At 39.4% G+C, this 18,951-nt stretch overlaps 1 protein-coding gene and 1 long non-coding RNA gene across 3 annotated transcripts in view; one reads left to right on the top strand and one right to left on the bottom strand.

Annotated features, from left to right (window-relative positions):
- Positions 1 to 18,951, top strand: part of mdfi (MyoD family inhibitor) — a 47,528-nt gene that overhangs the window by 11,308 nt on the left and 17,269 nt on the right. Inside the window, exon 3 of one of the 2 annotated variants that reach the window (XM_083534289.1) lies at positions 10,640 to 10,774. The exons of the other annotated variant lie outside the window; for it this stretch is intronic. Within the exon in view, the coding sequence (XP_083390415.1) occupies positions 10,640 to 10,774 (135 nt within the window). The remainder of the gene's footprint in view (positions 1 to 10,639; positions 10,775 to 18,951) is intronic. 2 annotated transcript variants of the gene reach the window in all.
- Positions 6,372 to 12,089, bottom strand: LOC310722066. Its single transcript, XR_014532295.1, has 3 exons — positions 11,314 to 12,089; positions 11,193 to 11,247; positions 6,372 to 11,143 (listed from the first exon to the last, which is right to left on the bottom strand). It is a non-coding gene; the product is annotated as an uncharacterized lncRNA (long non-coding RNA).

The following is an 18,951-nucleotide window of genomic DNA, read 5'->3' on the forward strand; positions in this document are numbered from 1 at the left end:
AAAACTTGAAGATAACAAATTAAGAAAAGAAAAATCTTAAAAAAAAAATAATAAAATCAATACATGGAACGAAGGAATGATAAATTAGGTTTCCTTTATCTACTTTTAGGACCTTTTGGTTTTGTCATATTTATACTCAAATCTTGAAAAAATCTCGGGTACGCAAACTTTTAAGTAACACTATAGTGTTTTTTTTAATGAGGAAGTTGCTATGCTATTCGAAAACAAAAAATATAAGCAATGGACAGTGAACACAACCCCATTCTATAAACCACTGAAATATCACAGAGTATCAGAAAAACTAATATAGATGAGAAGGATCGTTTCTGATGACCATTTTAAATTCAAAATACAAAAAAAAGAATTGTGAAAACAAGATTACTGTTACTGTCTTACTGTTTTTGGTTTGAGAATTCAAACCATGTATACACTATCTGAACAAATGTTTGTGGACACCTCAGTTTTTAAACATCCAAGTCCACATTTAGTCCCCTTGTTCTGTTATAATCACCTTCAATCTTCTGGGAAGATGTTCCACTAGATTTGTGATAAACATTTGATAAACAAGGGCATTAGTAAAGGCAGGGACTGATGTAGGGTAAGGAGACCTGGGTGGGTTGAGGTCAAAGCTCTATAACAGGCAACTCAAGATCTTCTACACCAAATCATGTAAACCATATCTTCATGGAGATGGCTTTGTGCACAGGGGTACAGTCATGCTGAAACATCTCTGAGTCTCCTAGTTCAAATGAAGGGAAGATTTAATGCTACCACCTCCAAATACATCCAATACAGTACTTATTGGTAGAACCACATGTTGCTGGAACAGTTAGGTGTCATATAGAGTAGCGTCATAGTTGAGTGTCTCATGTGGATGAAAGCATATACATGCTTCTTTATTTCAAACTGATGCTTTTCACTTATTTAGAGAAGAATTAGTCGTTGTGTGAGACACCGCCAAAACATTGGGATGAATAAAATCTCCCAGTATCTCAATTCTGAAAAATGCAAGGGTGAAGACTTGATCTCCGGATAGTCTCTACTAAAGTGTGCTTTAACCTCTGGATATGCAACAGAGAAAATCAAGAGAGATTTTCTCTTGACTTGGAGAGCGCAGGATCGGTTTTAACTGGCCATTGACCAGCATTGTTTCATTTTCAGCTTCCTGTTGACTCGTGCTCGCCAAAGGTACACCACTGCACGAGCATATGTTTTTGTCTTCAAGGACGTAGACGTAGACAGATGCAAAGCACCACGTCAGCTTGTGTGTTTTTAGATGCAGATATCACCACCAAACCCCTGGGCCTCAAACTTACCGTGTAGCTTGCATAAATCCATCCAAAGCCTGTTAAACGCCACGTAGGTTCTCGTATAATGAGCTTACACTTTTTTTCTTCCGCCCCCTCGATCCCTATTCTTTTCACTAAATCAGCGTATTTGGACAAATTCCAGCACGCAGCTTTGAAGCTCCTCGTCGGATATCTGTTTTCACTCCTGGCTGGCTTACAAGCGCCGATTAGGAGCCTATTGTCTCCGACCCGAGGCTTAGTGAAGACGTCGACGCAGTTATCGCCGCATCTCACCGCCAGATCCATCATGGACGAGCAGCTAATTATTTTCCCCTTACCCCTTAATTGTACCCCTGAGGGGTCAAAAAGGCGAAATCGAGTAAAACATTTTGCAACAGATACGCGCAAAATGTAAACGAGGGGTAAAAGACGTACACACAGCTCGATACCGGTTGCAGGCGTCTTCCGTTAAATCCATTTGAGACGTTCGGTTTAGCAGCAGCAGCTGTTTCTCACAGCCCACTGCACCGCATTTACAGTCCTGCAGCTGGATAGGGATAATTATATGACAGCCATTGACTGTGTGAAATGGTGTCATTTTGCATGGAGTTGATTGTTTTTTTTTTTCTTTTTTCTTCGTCTAAGCAGAACCTAGGGGAGGCATTGCAACATGTAAAATGTTATATGACGCATGTTAATGTTGTGAGGGACCATTGGGATGAAGTATGTGCAGAGAAATATGGCTGAATGATCGGAGTGCATGGCTTCGTGTGATCCTGATACGTGAACGGATGAATAGAAAGGTGGCATGAAATGTGCGTGTGTGTGGTGCGTGTGTGTGTTTGTGTGTCAGTGAGTGAGAGAGTCAGTAAGTCAGTGGGCTTTATTGACGCACTTTCCGCCAAGTGCTGTTTTCACTGTATCTATTCATCCACCACATTCCCTCACAACCTCATGGGCCTACACACACACACACACACACACACACACACACACACACACACACACACACACTTGCACAGATAAATGCATGCATGTAGAAGCATTTTCATACTGCACACATTTCCACAAACCAAACAGATCACAGACGACCCATGTAAAACATGTCTTGATGGATCTGGATTTGTACACAGGGAAATCGTCATTTTGGAACAGGTTTGGGTCTCCTAGGTCAAATAAAGGGAAAATGCAAACGCATCCAAAGGAATCTGATACAATCGTGTGCTTACAATTTTGTGGCATCAGTTTGCGACAGAACCACATATGGCTGAAGAAATTAGGTGTCCCAAGCGTCCATATAGTGCATTTGGTATTTAGACGTCTCTTGTGCATGAAAACATAACCATGTTCTATTATAACAAGCCCCGCTGATGCTTTTGAGTCATTTCGAGAGGAATTAGTCATCATGTGAGTCACTGTTCAAACCCTGGGATGAATAAAACCTCCCAGTATTTATATTCCAAATGCAGTGTGGCAGACTCGATCTCCTGATCGAAACACGTGTTTGGAAAAGTCACGTGTCCCATTGTGTTCATTTCTTTTTTTTATTTGATTCACAACTGAAAATCGAGTGAACTATTATTTCTTGTTTAAACCAATATCGAAGGCGAAGAATACTGGCTTTTTGTTTCTGAGCACACATACAAAAAGGAGAACATGACAGTGATTTAATTTTTATTTGATTAATCACACAAAGTGTAATAATCAAAATCACAAAATACCAAATATGATTAATGCTCTATATGAGTGAACAATATTTTCAATCTAATTATCCTAAACTGGAAGTAAAAAAGAATAGTCTTTTCACAGGATGATTTGTCCACTCTGGAGCCATGTGTTCAAATGGTTAATAATATGATACAAACTACAGTTACATATTCAAAGATAGCAGACAATCTTATAGATCGAGGGGGTGTATTGGTGGTCCGGGGCAGGGACGTTTAAGTTGTTGTTGCAGGGACGTTCTGCTACGAGTGTTTGAAGATTTTGTGTATGGCATTGCAGTGTTTGAAATATACACATGCCAACTCATATTTACTGTCACTTTTAAAAAACACATAAGAGCTCTGAGAGTTTGATGGAACCAGTAATGGATTATGTGCTGGCGGTTGATTAGTTGTTTTACAGGTTGTTCAAGAGTCACAAAACCAAATAGCTCAAAGTGAGAACAATACGATGTCAAAAAACTACAAACAAAGCATTTTTTTATTTCATTTACAAACACAATATTTTTTGAACATGGTTAATTCATAATTTGTGTTTAATTTTCCAAACAAAAATCGAATGAACGCATCATACACGGACCGCTTCAGACCTAACGTGACCCTGACCTTGAACAACTAAAGTAGAATTAAAATAAAATCGGAAAAAATTGGAAAACTGAATAGACGAATGACTTGACCATATATGAAACGCACTCGTGCACAGTAGTCTTCCTTCTCGATTAAGATCGTTGACTAAAAGCTGCCCTCCTTTAGTGCGAACGCGTGTATCAGCTTCAGTGGCTTTTAACGAGTAACGGTTTTAATCAGTCGAGGTAATTAAACTTCCATTGCAAACGCCCAGCACATTGGTCTTCAAGGTCTGCCTTTTTGCTTTTGGCACAGAATGAATAGTTTGTCTCTCTGCTTCTGCCTTTATGAAACCGCATTTGCGATCTTTAGGGAATTAAAACTGAAAAGCTTCTTTAGATCGATGTGAACAATCGTGTTCCATTAAAAACAACGTTATCTAATAGCTGCTGTGTTCTCAGGAAGGTCTTATGGAGCCTAAGTAAAAGTTGTGGGTTTGCAAGACTTTGAGAAAGTTAGTTTCTTTCTTTCTTTCTTTGTTTCTTTCTTTCTTTTTTATTTATTTATTTAAGCATCCCATTCCTGCCAAGTTCACTGTTTCACCTGAGTGTAAAACATCCCTAAGACTCTTGTCAGTTTCTTTTTTTTTTTTTCTTTTTGTTGAGAGGACAGAAAACCAATGTACTCTTTTTCTCTTTCGCTTCGTTGACTGACTTTGGAACAGGTATTAGTGAGGAGTTGTTAAGAGACAGAGCAGCTCTTGCCACAGAAAGGGGGGATAGGGAGGGTTTTGGAGGGACTGGAAGAATTTCAAAGTGTCCCTGTAAAGCCACATTTCTCCTCTGCCTCTAATACCAGACCTCATACCTGCCTACTCTAAGCCCCTAAAAGACTGACTGGCTCTCACTCTTCTCCAGAGAGTAAATAAGGGAGCACTCCCTGCCGGGTATAAAGTCAAACTTGAGAGAGGAGATGTTAAAGTTAGCCAAAGTCTTTTGAACATAACTTCAAGATTGTAGCCAAACATCTGTACTACAGTATGTACGCTATAATTATACACTATCCATTACAATTCAAAGGGACATCCATCATGACGAGTTGCATAATTTTTTTCTCATTTACAAGTGATACGTATTAACCATCCAGATATTTATACCGGTTTTAGACCACCAAATAGTTATAGTATGAGAATAACTAAATCATTATTTCCCGGTATTACAGCAAACACTTTTTTTGTTATGCCACCATTAAGGGTGTGCTGATTTTTGGGGCCGATTACCGATCTCCGATCACTGGAAGCGCAACATTAGATCCTGATGCTGATCTCTCCGGTCACTGGAAGCAGTAACGTTCAATGCCGCTCTCCGGTTACTGGAAGCCGTAACATTCGTTCCCGATGCCAATCTCCGGTAACTGGAAGCCGTAACATTCGATGTCGATCACTGATTACAGGGTCTATTTGAAGTCTTCTATTTATCACATAGCATTATTTAATCAAATATATTTTATAACAATGTGTAATTAATATTAAAATTAGGAGAAGAAAAGATGCAGATTGCTAATGTATGCTCATTTTCGCACACCTTGTAGAATTGCCAGGAGCAGCGAAGCCATTTTAGCAGTGTGTTTCGCATCATCTGATCGCCACTTCTGGATCGGATTTTTATAGAGACCGCCAATCAGAGCACCCTTAGCCACCATGTAGATAATTTAAAGAGATCATTTAAGGAGTTGTCATCCTATCATTGGGAGATTGGGAATCCTGAAAATGCTACAGGAGTCAAATTAGCTGAGTGGAAGTGATGCCATACCCTCTCCTGCATTCCCAATCACAGCAATGCTAGGGAGTCATGGATATTTGCGGGCTTGCGTATGTCAATGTTTGAAACATTGTGGTTGGCTGTTTGTCTCAGACAAAGTGTTATCCTTCCTGGTTGGTAGTTGTTGTATGATTGTGGAGAAATGTTTGGTGGATGGGAATTGGCAGGTGAACAAATTTAAAAGGGGGAAAAAATAGAAGTAAATAAAAGTGTGAGTAATCTTATTCAAGCAACAGAAGTTGCTTTGCTTTGTTGTCTGTTAGAGCTGAGGTGGATTCGAAGCCCATCCCAGGAACTTTGGGTGTGAGGCAGGAACATACCCTGGAGGCTTAAAATCAAACAATTGAACAAGAAATTTTGCATGCAAGGGCAAAGCTAGAAAGCTTGACATTAACTCTGTTTGCTAAAGAATGTGTGGACATGTAGAGGTATGGGTAAATCCCCTTCAGAGCTGTTTGAACATTACACTACACCAGTGTTTTTATGTTTCTGAATTAGCTTTCATGTTTTATACTTCATCTTTTGAAAGGATATTTTGATTTGTTTCTCTTATGGTTCTGATTGGATAGGATGCTTAGATGTAAAACAACTTTACCAAGATTTTTTTCCAAGAACCCTCAAAGAACCCTTTTATGATTATATGTGGTGATCCAGATCCAGTTCTCCAGTTTTTATTTGGTATTTTTATTCCCCTCTGCCAAAGACAGAGTGGTGAAGTACCAGATTTTGGATGTAGTATAAATCTCCATATTTTTGGCTTCTTAAACTCTGCATCTTTTATATCTCAAAGTGTGATATGCTAGTTGTTACTTGATAGGTTCCAAACAGCAATCTCAAATGCTAGCCTGTTCCTGTTATTGTGGGAACACGGATAATAAAACTAGGAGGGCCTCTTCAGGCTAAACAGGATGTCACGTAGTTTACCAGGTCTTTATGACCAACAGCTATAACAGTATATTTTTATTCATACATTTCTTTTTTTTTAATGAGGAAACATATAAGCTGTGTTTACAAGTTTAGTAAAAATTCCATATGTTTTCTCACCTCGAGGGGGTTCGGAATTCACGCATATAGCATGCATGTGGCGCATCCTAAAATCGTGGCTTAGGTCTGATTTTAATTAACTCTGTCTCACAGATGTTCTGGAAAGTCATGCATAGGGGGGGCGAATGTAAGTTCTCCTGTCACTTTTGTTCAGTCATCGCAGAAGCAACAGATTGGTCTCCTGACTCAGGCTTGAGTCATAATTCTTTATTTATAGGTAACTCCGGTGATACCCTTATAGTTAAGTGTTCTTTTACCTGTAGTGTAAAACTTCTTTACCTGGAAAACCTCTTGTAGTGTAGAGTTTTGGTCTGCAGTTTCAAATTAACCTAATTTCGTAACTTTTTTTAGACTTTGATAAATAGCTGCTCTCGAAGCCAGTGAGATCCAAGTGTGAACATTTTAGAAAAAAAAGATTTGAAAATTGGCTTTATAGAATAGTCTTATATTCAAATCATAAAACCAATAGCACTACAGTCCAAAAATCCTTTTTTGATATGTGTTATTATTATTTTAACATTCACTATGTCGCTCGTAATATTGCTTTAGGAAATTTTAGCCATGCAGCCAGGCGTGAGGCGTGTTGATCACAACATGCTTGGTGCAAGTACTTGAACTTTTCGCAGAAACATCTCTCCAGTTTAATGAAACTATGGTTTTGATAAGGTGCTCCTTCCTCTACTCAGACAATAAGAACTCTTACCACATTAAACTTAAACCAGGAAGCAATGCGAGACAATCATATTACCAGTGTTGTGCTAGTTACTAAGGAATTGTGACTAGTTACAGTTACTCGTTACTTCATTCAATAAGTAACTCAATTACTTGGTTGATTACTTTCACCAAAAAGTAATGCGTTACTGTTAAAAGTAACTTTTTAGTAACTTTTTTAAAGAACCTTCTTTAATGTTCCCATTAATGCCCTTTTATGCGTTATGATCTATACAAGCACAAAACTGACTTAAACACAAAGTAATTTTTAAACACTATTTTATTAAAATCAGACCAGCACAAACTGAATATATCACAAGGATTTCTGAAATAAATAACAAAACAAGCTGAATAATATATTCACAATCAAAAACTAAAGTGGCTTCTGCTGTTGTGTTGAGCTCTTAAAAATGTTCCTTTCACAGCTGAAGTATGAAAACTATCAACAATGTAGAACAGAACACCGAGTTAGCTTCTAGCTACTAGCTCCGTCGAGGCGTGGAGTTTCTGGAGGAGCTTCGACAGATTGGAGTTGCTGTTTATCGCAGTAGATGCGACCTTTGAACCAAAAAGACACAACTTACATTTGACTTAAAAGTTTTTGTCTTTATGCTCAACTAAAGTAAAATAATGAGCATATTTCCACTTTGAGAAACTCGTCTTGCTCTCGCCTCGACTCGCCATTACTGCCGCACAGACCTGAATAAACGGAGACACGCCCACAATGCGTCGTCTTCGTGTTTACAGTGGTTCATCCACCAATCCTACAATGCGACGCTGCTGTAAGCAGGTTAGGCTGTAGTCTACAGCCGAAATTATTTCATTTAAAAAAGTAACGGGTAACGCACCATACGGTAACGGAGATATTTTATTTAAAAAGTAATGCGTTACAGTATAAGTTACTGTCAAAAGTAACTGCGTTACAGTAACGCGTTACAAGTACTAGTAACTAGTAGTTACTAGTAACACGTTATTGCCCAACACTGCATATTACCCAGCTTGTGATGCTGATGCTGACGCTTTGCCGAATGATGCGGCTCACAGCAGGGTTTGCACTAAACCTTGCACCAACCTGCTGCATTCATTTCCACTATAAACAATAAATGAATGAAAAGATAAAAAAAAAACACTTTATATAAGTAAAATCTAAATAAAATGTTATTCCGTAGAGACCAAAATGATAAATTTTTTTGTACTCGCTTGTGAAAGAAGCCTTTTCGAAAGCATATTTTCTCCCGGCGCTGCATTACGAGCGGATTATGATGGAGTATTATGGCTCAGCACTTGATAATGGCTCAGCTCCAGCCGTTAATGCCCACTGATCCAGACCAGTGGGACTGTAGCAGCCGTGAAGCCTGCGTTCATGGGTAATGAAGGCTGTGTTTTTGGGTCACGAAGAGGAGCCGAACATGTGACGCTGAATGTAATCTGTCTGTTTTCAGCTCCAGTTCCTCTGTACCTCACACAAAGAAAGCCACAGTTGAAATCTACCCTGTAATTCAGTTCTAGGAAGTTTCTCAGTCTCAACTCTGTCTTTGTCTTTTTTTTGTTTTGTTTGGTTTTTTCTTTTCGCCGACTCCTTCACAGAAAGATGTAACGCACACGCTCATGCTTTTACTGCATCCAGTCCACAACAGGCTTCGCATTCAGATTTGTGCGTCCCTTGACGGTAAATTTTGTGTAGATCCTGGCACCGTCGTCGGGTTTCAATAAAAGAGGCATGGTGAAAGAGAGAGAGTGACGGAGAGCGGTTCCTTTGAAACGTGGTCCACGAAGTGAGAATATCCAGGAAAAGGGACGCTAGAGGCAGTAGTTTTTGGAGGAGTAGCATAACTTAAAGTCCAGAGACACACTTACAGTTTAGCAGCACAGGTTTGTGTGTCAATAAATAAATATTGTAATGTTAAGCTGCTGGAACTCATTTTCCAGATCCACAATATGCAATATATGATGAATGCAATTTTCTAATTAACGTCTATGAAAAATAACATAGACTCCTTTATACGTTTGCAGTATTGTGCAAGACATCAAGATATGCATCTGATTATTATCACATGCTCTTTCAGCAACACTTCAAGCTTTCTTGGAAATTTCTGCCAGTGCCTCGATATGCTGGGAAATGCCGTCATGCTCCGAATGTATAAAAAGGGGAGATGTGTCCCCACGGACAGTCCGGCTGTTGGAGTTTTTGGGATAGGAAATAGGGGAGGAAGTTCATTATAAATTGTCTGGATTACGGGAAAACAAATGGAGGGAGAGCTTCTGGTGTCTGGATGTCATGCTGTCATCGTCTAAGTCTGTCTTCTCCATAATGCTTAAGACATAGAGGTAACTCTTTGACCCATCTCATGTGCTCTACCGGGAAGTAACAGAAAGTCTTTCCTGTCTTCAGGTTTCCAAAGTAAAAGTAGAAAGAAAAAAAAGTCTGTCGCCCAGAAAAGAATAAGGAACGCGAGTGAAGGCTGCCAGGAGCAAAGAAAAACAGGAGTCAGCGAGCGCGAGTGACTAAAGCAAATAAACAGAAAGACGAGCGGTTGGAGCTGCAAAGGGGGATGCTGGGTATTTACCGGACACCAAATAAAGCCCAGCTGGCGCCCATTTGGCCAGGAATGAGAGAGAGGGAGAGAGAGAGGGAGAGAGAGAGGGAGAGAGAGAGAGAGAGAGAGAGAGAGAGAGAGAGAGAGAGGCCATTGAGCAATATGCAGTGTTCTTGTTTTTTCTTTTCCTTTTATCTCTTATTTGCTTTCCACCTCCTGTTTCTTCTCGTCTCTATCCTTGCTCTTGTCCTGATGTTTATTTTTTTTCTTCGTTTTCTATGCTTTCCTGTCATTCACTCTGCAGTTCTGAATGTACTTATTTTCTCCTTCCTTGAACACTCATCTTTCCTTCTCTTTCCTTTTCTCTTGTCTCGTCTCCTCTCCTTTACTTTTTGTCTCCCCTTCCATGCCTTCCCCTCATTTCCTCTTCATTTCTGCACTATTCTCTCCTCAGCAAAGCCTAAACCTGCATCACTTTGAAGTCTGCCCAGTTCAGGCTCTCTCAGACAGCGGTGTGTAATTACCGGGCCACATAATAAGCCCGCTTGGCTCCAGGGTTTGCGTATAAAACACATGCTTGGCCACACACACAAACACACACACACACACACACACACACACACAGTAGTGCACATGAATGCTCCTTTGAATATAAACATGCACAGTGCACCCCACGTGCACACACACTTACATGTACAAGCATGGTCTGTTGTGGCTACAAAAGTGATGACCATGCAGAAACGCCTGGCAAGCATTCGTGCCATACTGCGTTTTTTCGAAACAGACACCGTTCCCCGGTTTGTTCCGACTTGAAAATCGGCACCTGAAAATGTTGCGAGTTTTAATATTTACTCAGTGCTCCTCAGTTTGAACTCATGAACTCCATTTGGAATCCAAACTGGTGTTCGTTTAAAGTGCCTACCTGTGTTTTTTTTTTTTACCCACAGGCGCGGATGCGAGCGGCGAAAACGCAGAGCAGCAGCCACGTATGGAGGAACAAACAACGGACCCGGACCACGTCGACAACAACAACAGTCTATCACAGCTGGAGTTCAGCAAAACGCCCAGTAAAAGCATCACATGTAAGCCCCTTAGCTAATATTAGCCAGAGTACAGGGTGCATGCTGTATTTAATAGAGGGATTAATGTACAAATGACTTGCCTGCCACTTTCATACGAACACCTGCACATCTGCTCATTCGAATCATCCTTATACAATCGTTGCCTTTTTAACTTAATTGTGCCCACTCTAGTCTTAGATTCCTGTTCTAGGCTAACAGGAGTGGGATCTGATGTAGTGTTTTGTTGTTGGAGTCCACCTACCTCAAGATTTGACATCATGCATTCTGAGATGCTTTTCTGCTCACCACGGTTTTCAAAAGTGCTTATTATAGCCTTCCGTTTTTAGCCTGTCTGGTCTTTCTTTTTATTTTATTTTTATTTTTTTTTACCTCAGGACTTCAGGATGTTTTTTTTATGTATTCATGTATTTTTTTTTACCTCAGGATGTTTTGGCTCGGTGTTTACAATGAATATACATTTGCATGTAGGATTACTCTTACATTTTCCGATATAATGGGCATCTTATCTGTTCTCTTTCACATTCGTGGTACCTTATGACTCAATATAGTTTTCGGTTCTATTCAAAATCATATGTAAAGCACTTTTTAAAAATAGACGGCTTAATAGGGACTAGAATGAAGGGTTCGATCTTTAATAAGTGACCATGTGGCGATTTTCCTTGAGAAGACTCCAGAAGAAACTCCAGGAGGAACTATACTCAAAAGATGATGTTGGTGTACAAGTATAGAAGAGTAAAGGCTACTTGTGCTCACTGTGAATTTGTAGGGGGTTGATCAAAAATAGAGTCTGTGTGATTACAGCAGCAGGAAAAAGTAAAAAAAACATAAACAAATAGGGGTTCACTGTGATGATGGTTTAAACATATCGGTGTATGTGCAGCACAGTGGTACATTAGGTAGAACTGGTGCCTCAGAGTCCTTAAAAGGTGGTGTTGGCTTGATTGGTGATTTAAAATTGAGTATGTTTAAGGGGGAATTTAATCCAGGTTGGATTCCTGCCTCATTGTTCTAGGAAGAGGCTCTTGGTTCACAGCCCTGGCATGTTTTATTAAGGAATAAACAAACAAAAAAAAAAGGTGAATGTGATCCGCTCGGCTCAAAAGTGTCAAAAAGAAACTACTTTTTCGAATTGCTTTTCAAAGTTCCTATAAACAATGCAAATTCAATCCAATCATATGTGAGAAGAATAAGCTCAGACCGTGAGATAATCCATTTTCTGGCATTCAGCGGTTTTGTTAAATGCAGCACCCAGAGTGGCGTAACGGAAAGCAGGAAGCCAAAAGAGCAAAATTTATCACGCTTTATGGAGGGAGGGAAGTCTTTCACTTTCTGCACTGCCAATCAAAGCAACATACTGGTCAAGGCATTCGACTTTGTACTTTCGACAGTAACAGTGTAATTTTAGCTCCGTACCCTATTACAACGGATTTGAAATAAAGCAAAGCATTCAAGAAGTAATCAATGTAAATATTGTATGAACCATATTGGAATTACAGCCTTTTTTCTTTTTCTTTTTTCACACTCTCAAAAGTAATTGGACCAACTAGCAATTATAAGTACAAGTCATGTACATCACCAAATGCTGAGTTTCCTCTTTTAAAGTGCTTTTAGAGGCCTTTCCTGCAGTTGCCTTTAGTTGCTCTTTGTTTAGGTTCAATTAGATTAGATCAGATTTAACTTTATTGTCATTGTGCGAGGTACATGTACAAGGTACATGTTTGTGGGTCTTTTGGAAAGTGAAAAGCATGCTCGATTGGTAAGGTGACAGATTTGGCCATTTAAGACCATTCAGTGTTTGCTTTATGAAACACTTGGGTTGCTGTAACACTACATTTTGAGTTCCATATAATTAGTACACAATACAGCTCTGTACACCTCATAATTAATCATGCTATACCAATCAGCAGTTACACTTATCAGAAGTTACACCCATCAATAAACATGATGGAGGATGTCTGACAGATGATGTGGTATGCTTTGCCTCATGAGCCTTTCCTTTCTTTCTCCATACACTTCTCTTGCAATCATTCTGATATGAGATACTCTGTCCAGAGAATCCTGATTCAGAACTGGGCTGATTTTTATTTAAATATATTGTTATCTAGCCTTTCTGTTCCTAAGTGTTACCAATGATATGCCTCTTGTGGGAAAACTCTGTACTTTTAGATTCATGAAGTCACTTTTGATTTTAAGTGTTCTTGAGTTGTATAGATGTTATGAAGGTTTTTTTTTTTTTTTTACCAAGCAATTAATTTTGTCATCATTCAATCTAGTGGCCTTTCAAGCCGATTGCTGTTTTGCTGAGCTCCATTCCATGTTTACTGCCACTTCTAATGTTTGTTATCTCTGTAATGAGTCTTCATTCATTCATTCATTCATTCATTTTCTCCCGCTTATCCGTAATTCGGGTCGCGGGGGCAGCAGTCTAAGCAGGCCCCTGCCTTTGACTGCTGCCCAATCCTCACAGCACCGTCCCTTACGGTCCCTCCTGCAGGTGGTGAGCCCACGGGAAGGCGGCCCCACATCACTCCGACGTCACGGACCTTGATATTTCCCTCGTAAGGGACCCCCGGAGCATAGAGGGTTACGGGGCCTTGCTCAAGGGCCCAAGAGCCCAAGAGTGGCAGCTTGGCGATACCGGGGCTTGAACCCCGGACCTTCCGATCGACAACCCAGCGCCTTAACCGCTGGAGCCACCACTCCCCCTGTAATGAGTCTTTGTTTTCTTATTATGGCCTAACTCACTTTCATCGACATCTTTATGAAACACACAGCTACCAAAAGCAAAACTTGATTTTTATAAAATAGGGAAAAAACAGGCCACACCTGGACATGAAACTGCCATCCAGTTACTTTGGACCTTGTGCAAATGAGGGGACCATGAAAAAGTATCCTGTAATTCCTGAAAGCATACAGTTAACAACAGCTCATTTTAAACCTATAAAATTAAAGCTAAAAATAAAACATTGTCGTTGTCTAAATACGTATGGACCCGACTGTGTGTCTTCTTGTTTTGTATATTTTTTATCTTCATGTTGATCCTCAAATGGAAGTGGAAATGCTCACATAAAATCCTTTTGTTTATCTGCCATGTGCATGTGGAATAAAGTCAAACAGAGCGAAGAAAAAGCTCTGTGTTGTTTTTCTAGATTTAGCAAAAGTACACAAGCGCTTGCTAAGACCATATGTATTTTCACCCTGTGGGACAGCTAGTGGAGGAAGTTGCTGATCGTGCGTTTTCTTTCCTCACGCACAGTACCACCAAGAAGAAACCTGATTCTTCCGCTGAGTTCCAGCGTCTGTCAGGGCTGTGTGTGTGTGTGTGTGTGTGTGTGTGTGTGAGAAGCAATTTTATATGTTATTTAAATTCCAGATGTAATTAAAGCCACACAGGTATCTTGCCATGCACTCAGGAATACTATACAAAATTGTTTTAAATTAAACATGAAATAAATTGCTCGGTGATGGTGTTTTTTTTTTTTTTTTTAATTGTTGAATGTTTATATAACATGTACACAACCATGAATTATGGGATACATATTTCTGTCAGTCGAAAAAACGACGAAATATCGCACCATTTTCTGACAGTTCCAGATGTGCGCTGTTTAAAGTGTCAGGCGAGCATGTCATTATAGAGTTGAGCTAGACTAAATGTGTGTGTGGGTGTGTGCAGGTTTAGGTGTGCGAGTGTGTGTCGACAGTCGGGTTGAGACCTTCGCTAGACTGTGACTAATTGTTCTGACTAAAGGTGCATTGATGTCACAGTTGTGTTACTGAATCACACTGAATGTACCTGAGGTGCAAACACACTCACACACAATGATTAATGCTGTATATAATAAATTGCTGCACATGTGTATACACGATGGGAGCAGATTCATGAGCACCATTTCTACATTTTCACAACTGTTTTGGCAATAAATCACTTTTTACGCTTGGCTTATCAAATAAAATAACTTTAAATAGCGCAGGCCAGAGTTAACCTCTCACCTTGCTTTTACAAATTTGAGTGTTTTCTGTGGTAACCGCCATTGTTGGGACGTTGCCTTGACAGCGGCGCTAGCAGAATTCCGGTGTTATGTCGTTGGCACTCAGCTCAGTCGCTCTTTCCGCTCGTTTCAAAGCCCACGATCTTTCGCGCTGAATGTTCGGTGTTTGCATTTCGCGTCGAGATGTACAGTGTGAGCTTATACTACTTTTGATTTATTATTCAATCATTCAGCAGGATATGGACCAAAAACATTCAGGTTTAACTCGTCATTCAGTCAGAGGAAACAACTTACATGCGTGTGATGACTGCGGCTTTGTTTTTTGTTTTTTTTTACATACCTTTACTTTTGGCGTATTGGAAAATTTGTTTGGGGGGGGGGGGGGGGTTGTAGGGATAAACAAATGACGCATGAAAAAAGGCTTGCATCTACATTTACGCAATTTAGAGGACGCCCTTATCCAGAGCGCCGTACAAACGCGCTTTAAGACTCAACCAATTAATAAATCAACACTGGTTCGCTAGATTATAAACTTAAGATACCAATGTATCAGGTGATCACGCACAGATTTACATTTATGGCATTAAGCAGGCACCATTGACATATTATTTAGTAGCAAATTTAACGTAACAACATACAACAAGCTAGTAAACCAAAAGCCTCTATATTGCCAAATGTTTGTGGACACTTCGCCATAACACTACTGTTTCCCCTTTGCACTTAAAATATTCTTTGCTCCTTTGTAAAGGTTTTCGACTAGATTTTGGAGCATGTCTGGGGGATTTTGTGTTCATTCAACCCAAGAGCATTAGTGAGGTCTGGTAGGAGTTCAGTGGGGATGAGGTCAGGGGTTTGTGAAGGCCACTTGAGTTCTTTTAGTCCAACCTTGGAGAAGCATAAAGCTTACTTTGTGCCCAAGAGTATTGCGATGCTGGAACACATTTAGGCTCAATTATAGTGAAGGAAAATTGTAATGTTGCTGCATACATTGGCTTCCAGTACAATTGTCAAAAAAATTTCTTTTTTCAAAAATAAAGCCAAAATGGAGAAGCCATATGTGAAAAACTAAGTACACCTTATGATTCAATAGACTGACAGGAATTATGATTAAAAAAACTGACAATAGACTGAGGAATTTTATGTTCTTTAAAAACTTGCTTCAGGTCATTGCGTTCATATGGGTTTGCGATTATTTGTTTATGCACAGCTCTTTTAAGGTCCTGCCACAGCATTTCAGTCAGGTTGAGGTCTGGACTTTGACTCGGTCATTGCAAAACCTTAACCTTTTTAAGTATTGCTTGTGTGCTTTGAATCATTGTCCAGTTGACTCAAGAACAGCCAGCCTTTTATGGACCGGCCTTTAAGGTGTGGCGGATAAATATAACAAAATAAAATGATACGACCGGCATAGAAACTGGTATTTTCTATATATTATAATAAACTTGAATCCGCTGTGTTGTTTTTTTGTTCATTTTGCTAGCTTGGGGGTTTGAATTTAGCGGCAATGTATTATGTTATAGGCCGGAGCAGCCCCTTTAAGAAGGTAGCGAATGTGGGTAAGACATGTGACCGAGGCAAGCATCTTGACATGCATCAAGAGTGTGTGATAGACAGATGTGATTGAAAGAATCCGGTAATTTTCCAAAATAAAACATTGTTCAAAATCAGATAATAAATGAAACAGAAATAATGTAAGTTATGTATTCTCTCTGTGTGGCCCAGTACCAATTGACCCTGGGGTTTGGGGACCACTGCTCTAGAATACTTGATTTACAAAGGAGCTCATGTACAACTCAATGACAGCAAGGTAGCCAGGTCCAGTTGCTACAAAACAAGCCCTCATCACCACCAATCTACCACCGTCCTTAACAATTGGTATGAGGTGTTTGTGCTGATATGCTGTGTTTAGTTTTCAACATATCTCTGTACTTTATGGCTAAACATCTCCAATTTGGTTTCATTTGTTCAAAATGACATTGGTCCATAGGTCTAAACCATGCTGGCATGTTCTTTTGAGAGAGAGGAGTCTTTCTCCTGGCAACATTTCCCAACAAACTGTATTTGTTTCTGTCTTCAACTAGTAGTATTGTCATGAATGTTAACATTTAACATGCCAATTGAGGCCTGCAGAGTCTGAGATGTAACTGAGTTTTTTTGCAATTTCTCTGAGCAGTGCACGGTCTGACTTTGGGGTGAATTTGTTGGCACGTCCACTCCTGGGAAGATTGGCAACTGTCTTGAATGTTTTCTACTTGTGAATAATCATCCTCACTGTTGAATGGTGAGTTTTAAAGTGTTTGTAAATGGCCTTATAACCCTTTTAATACATTACAATGATTGCTGATGTTTCCTTCTTGTGCGCCGCATTGTGTTCACACCCCTAAAAGCTCCAGACCAGCAAACTGCTAAAACTTGGGCTTTTATTGAGGTGGTTGATCAAACGCTTGCTGAATATCAAATATTCAAGGACACTTAATTGAGCAGAAATTGGCTTCAAATTAGCAAAGTCGTACTTAGTTTTTTTTGTTACACATGGCTTTTCAATTTTCGCTTCATTTTTGTAAAATAAATAATGACTAGGTGTTATATGCTGTGATGTTTGTCTGAGATTGTATTGTTGTACCTCACAAAACCTGATAAGGACCAGATAATTATTTTTTTTTTCCATCTGATTTGTTAAACCATAGCTTCAAGAGAGGGGGTACTTTCATTTTCACATGACTGTATATGAGTGTGAATGGTCAGGTGTACACAATCCTTTAGTCCATGTATAAGGTATAGACTATGTTCTTAATTTAAGCTATTAATGTCAAACGCATACAAAATAAGACTTTTTTGTAAAATGTTCTTTGATTGTTGCACCCAATAGTGTAACCTTGTGCAACTAAGATTAAACTTTTTTTTTTTTTTTTTTTTTTTTTTACAAGAAATGTGTCCCAGTTCCCTGGGCTACTAAATTATCCAACATTATAAAAAAAAATATGGGGGGAAAAAGTTCCTGAACTGCTAGAGTCTATCTAGCAATTACGTAATAGTATTTTACCTTCAGTATAAGCCACCAGACCTGTATTTGATGTCTCTGATGATATCACATTCTGCCTGTGCAGCCAAAGCTTTTCCTACTGACATACTACAGCTCTTTACTACATGTTATTTACCAAATCATATAATAGTGCGGTGATAACATTCGACCAACCTGCTAATTGCTAGTTGTATAGAATGTCTGAGAAGGATGCCCGAGTAGCAATGATGCAATTTCTGTTTAAAAATAAAAATTAATATAGTCAGAAGTGGTGAAAATGTACTGCCAATAAGTTTTAGGAGCTCTGGAAATGGGATAGTTAGGGAAAGGAGTGAAATGTATGATTTCGAGGGAGAATGAAATGAGATATTGGGTCAGCTGATACAAATATGGCGTCCCCTTGCATTATTCTTGATTGTACTGGTGCCAGTGAAGTGAACTTCTCCCATTTTTTTAAATCCATGTTATGAGGAATCATAATTGCTACATAGCAGGGTTTAAGATGTTTATGAACAGGCATGTTCAAATATCACATGGATCTGAAGAATGGAGTGCATGCACTTTAACAGACCCCGGCTATATTTTAGTGCAGGTGTGATATAATGTTGTAATACTAATTTCGTGGAAAACATTGGATTCTATCTTTCTGTAAAACATGATTTTTCTTTACAAAAAACAAAAAAAATGTTCTGTTCTATTTTAATAGGCTAGTGCTTGTCTGCTAAATGTGAGTGTCCAAGCAAGAGAGGAATTGAGCGGAGTAGATTTTAATAAATCACCTATCTACTAATTTCTCGATTCTTTTGCCAAAAAGAAATACCAGAAGTCACAGCTGGAGTTGCAACTATTTAGTCCCACTCGATTAAACTTTAAGGTCATTATACAGTTATTGACCAGGTTATCGACCACTTTATGCATTTTTAAGACACAAGGATACACACCACAGGCCATCCTTATATACAAAAAATATGCAGGAATGGTGTTGTATGGCTAACCGTAAGTATCTCTACCACAGCAATTCATTAATATATGACCCATCACATGGTTTACAATTTAAACGCACTATTAATTTTTCATAAATTTTCTCCCGCTTATCCGTAATTCGGGTCGCGGGGGCAGCAGTCTAAGCAGGCCCCCGCCTTCGACTGCTGCCCAATCCTCACAGC

This window comes from Silurus aristotelis (assembly GCF_946808225.1).
Source record: "Silurus aristotelis genome assembly, chromosome: 28".
In the NCBI taxonomy this organism is placed as follows: domain Eukaryota; kingdom Metazoa; phylum Chordata; class Actinopteri; order Siluriformes; family Siluridae; genus Silurus; species Silurus aristotelis.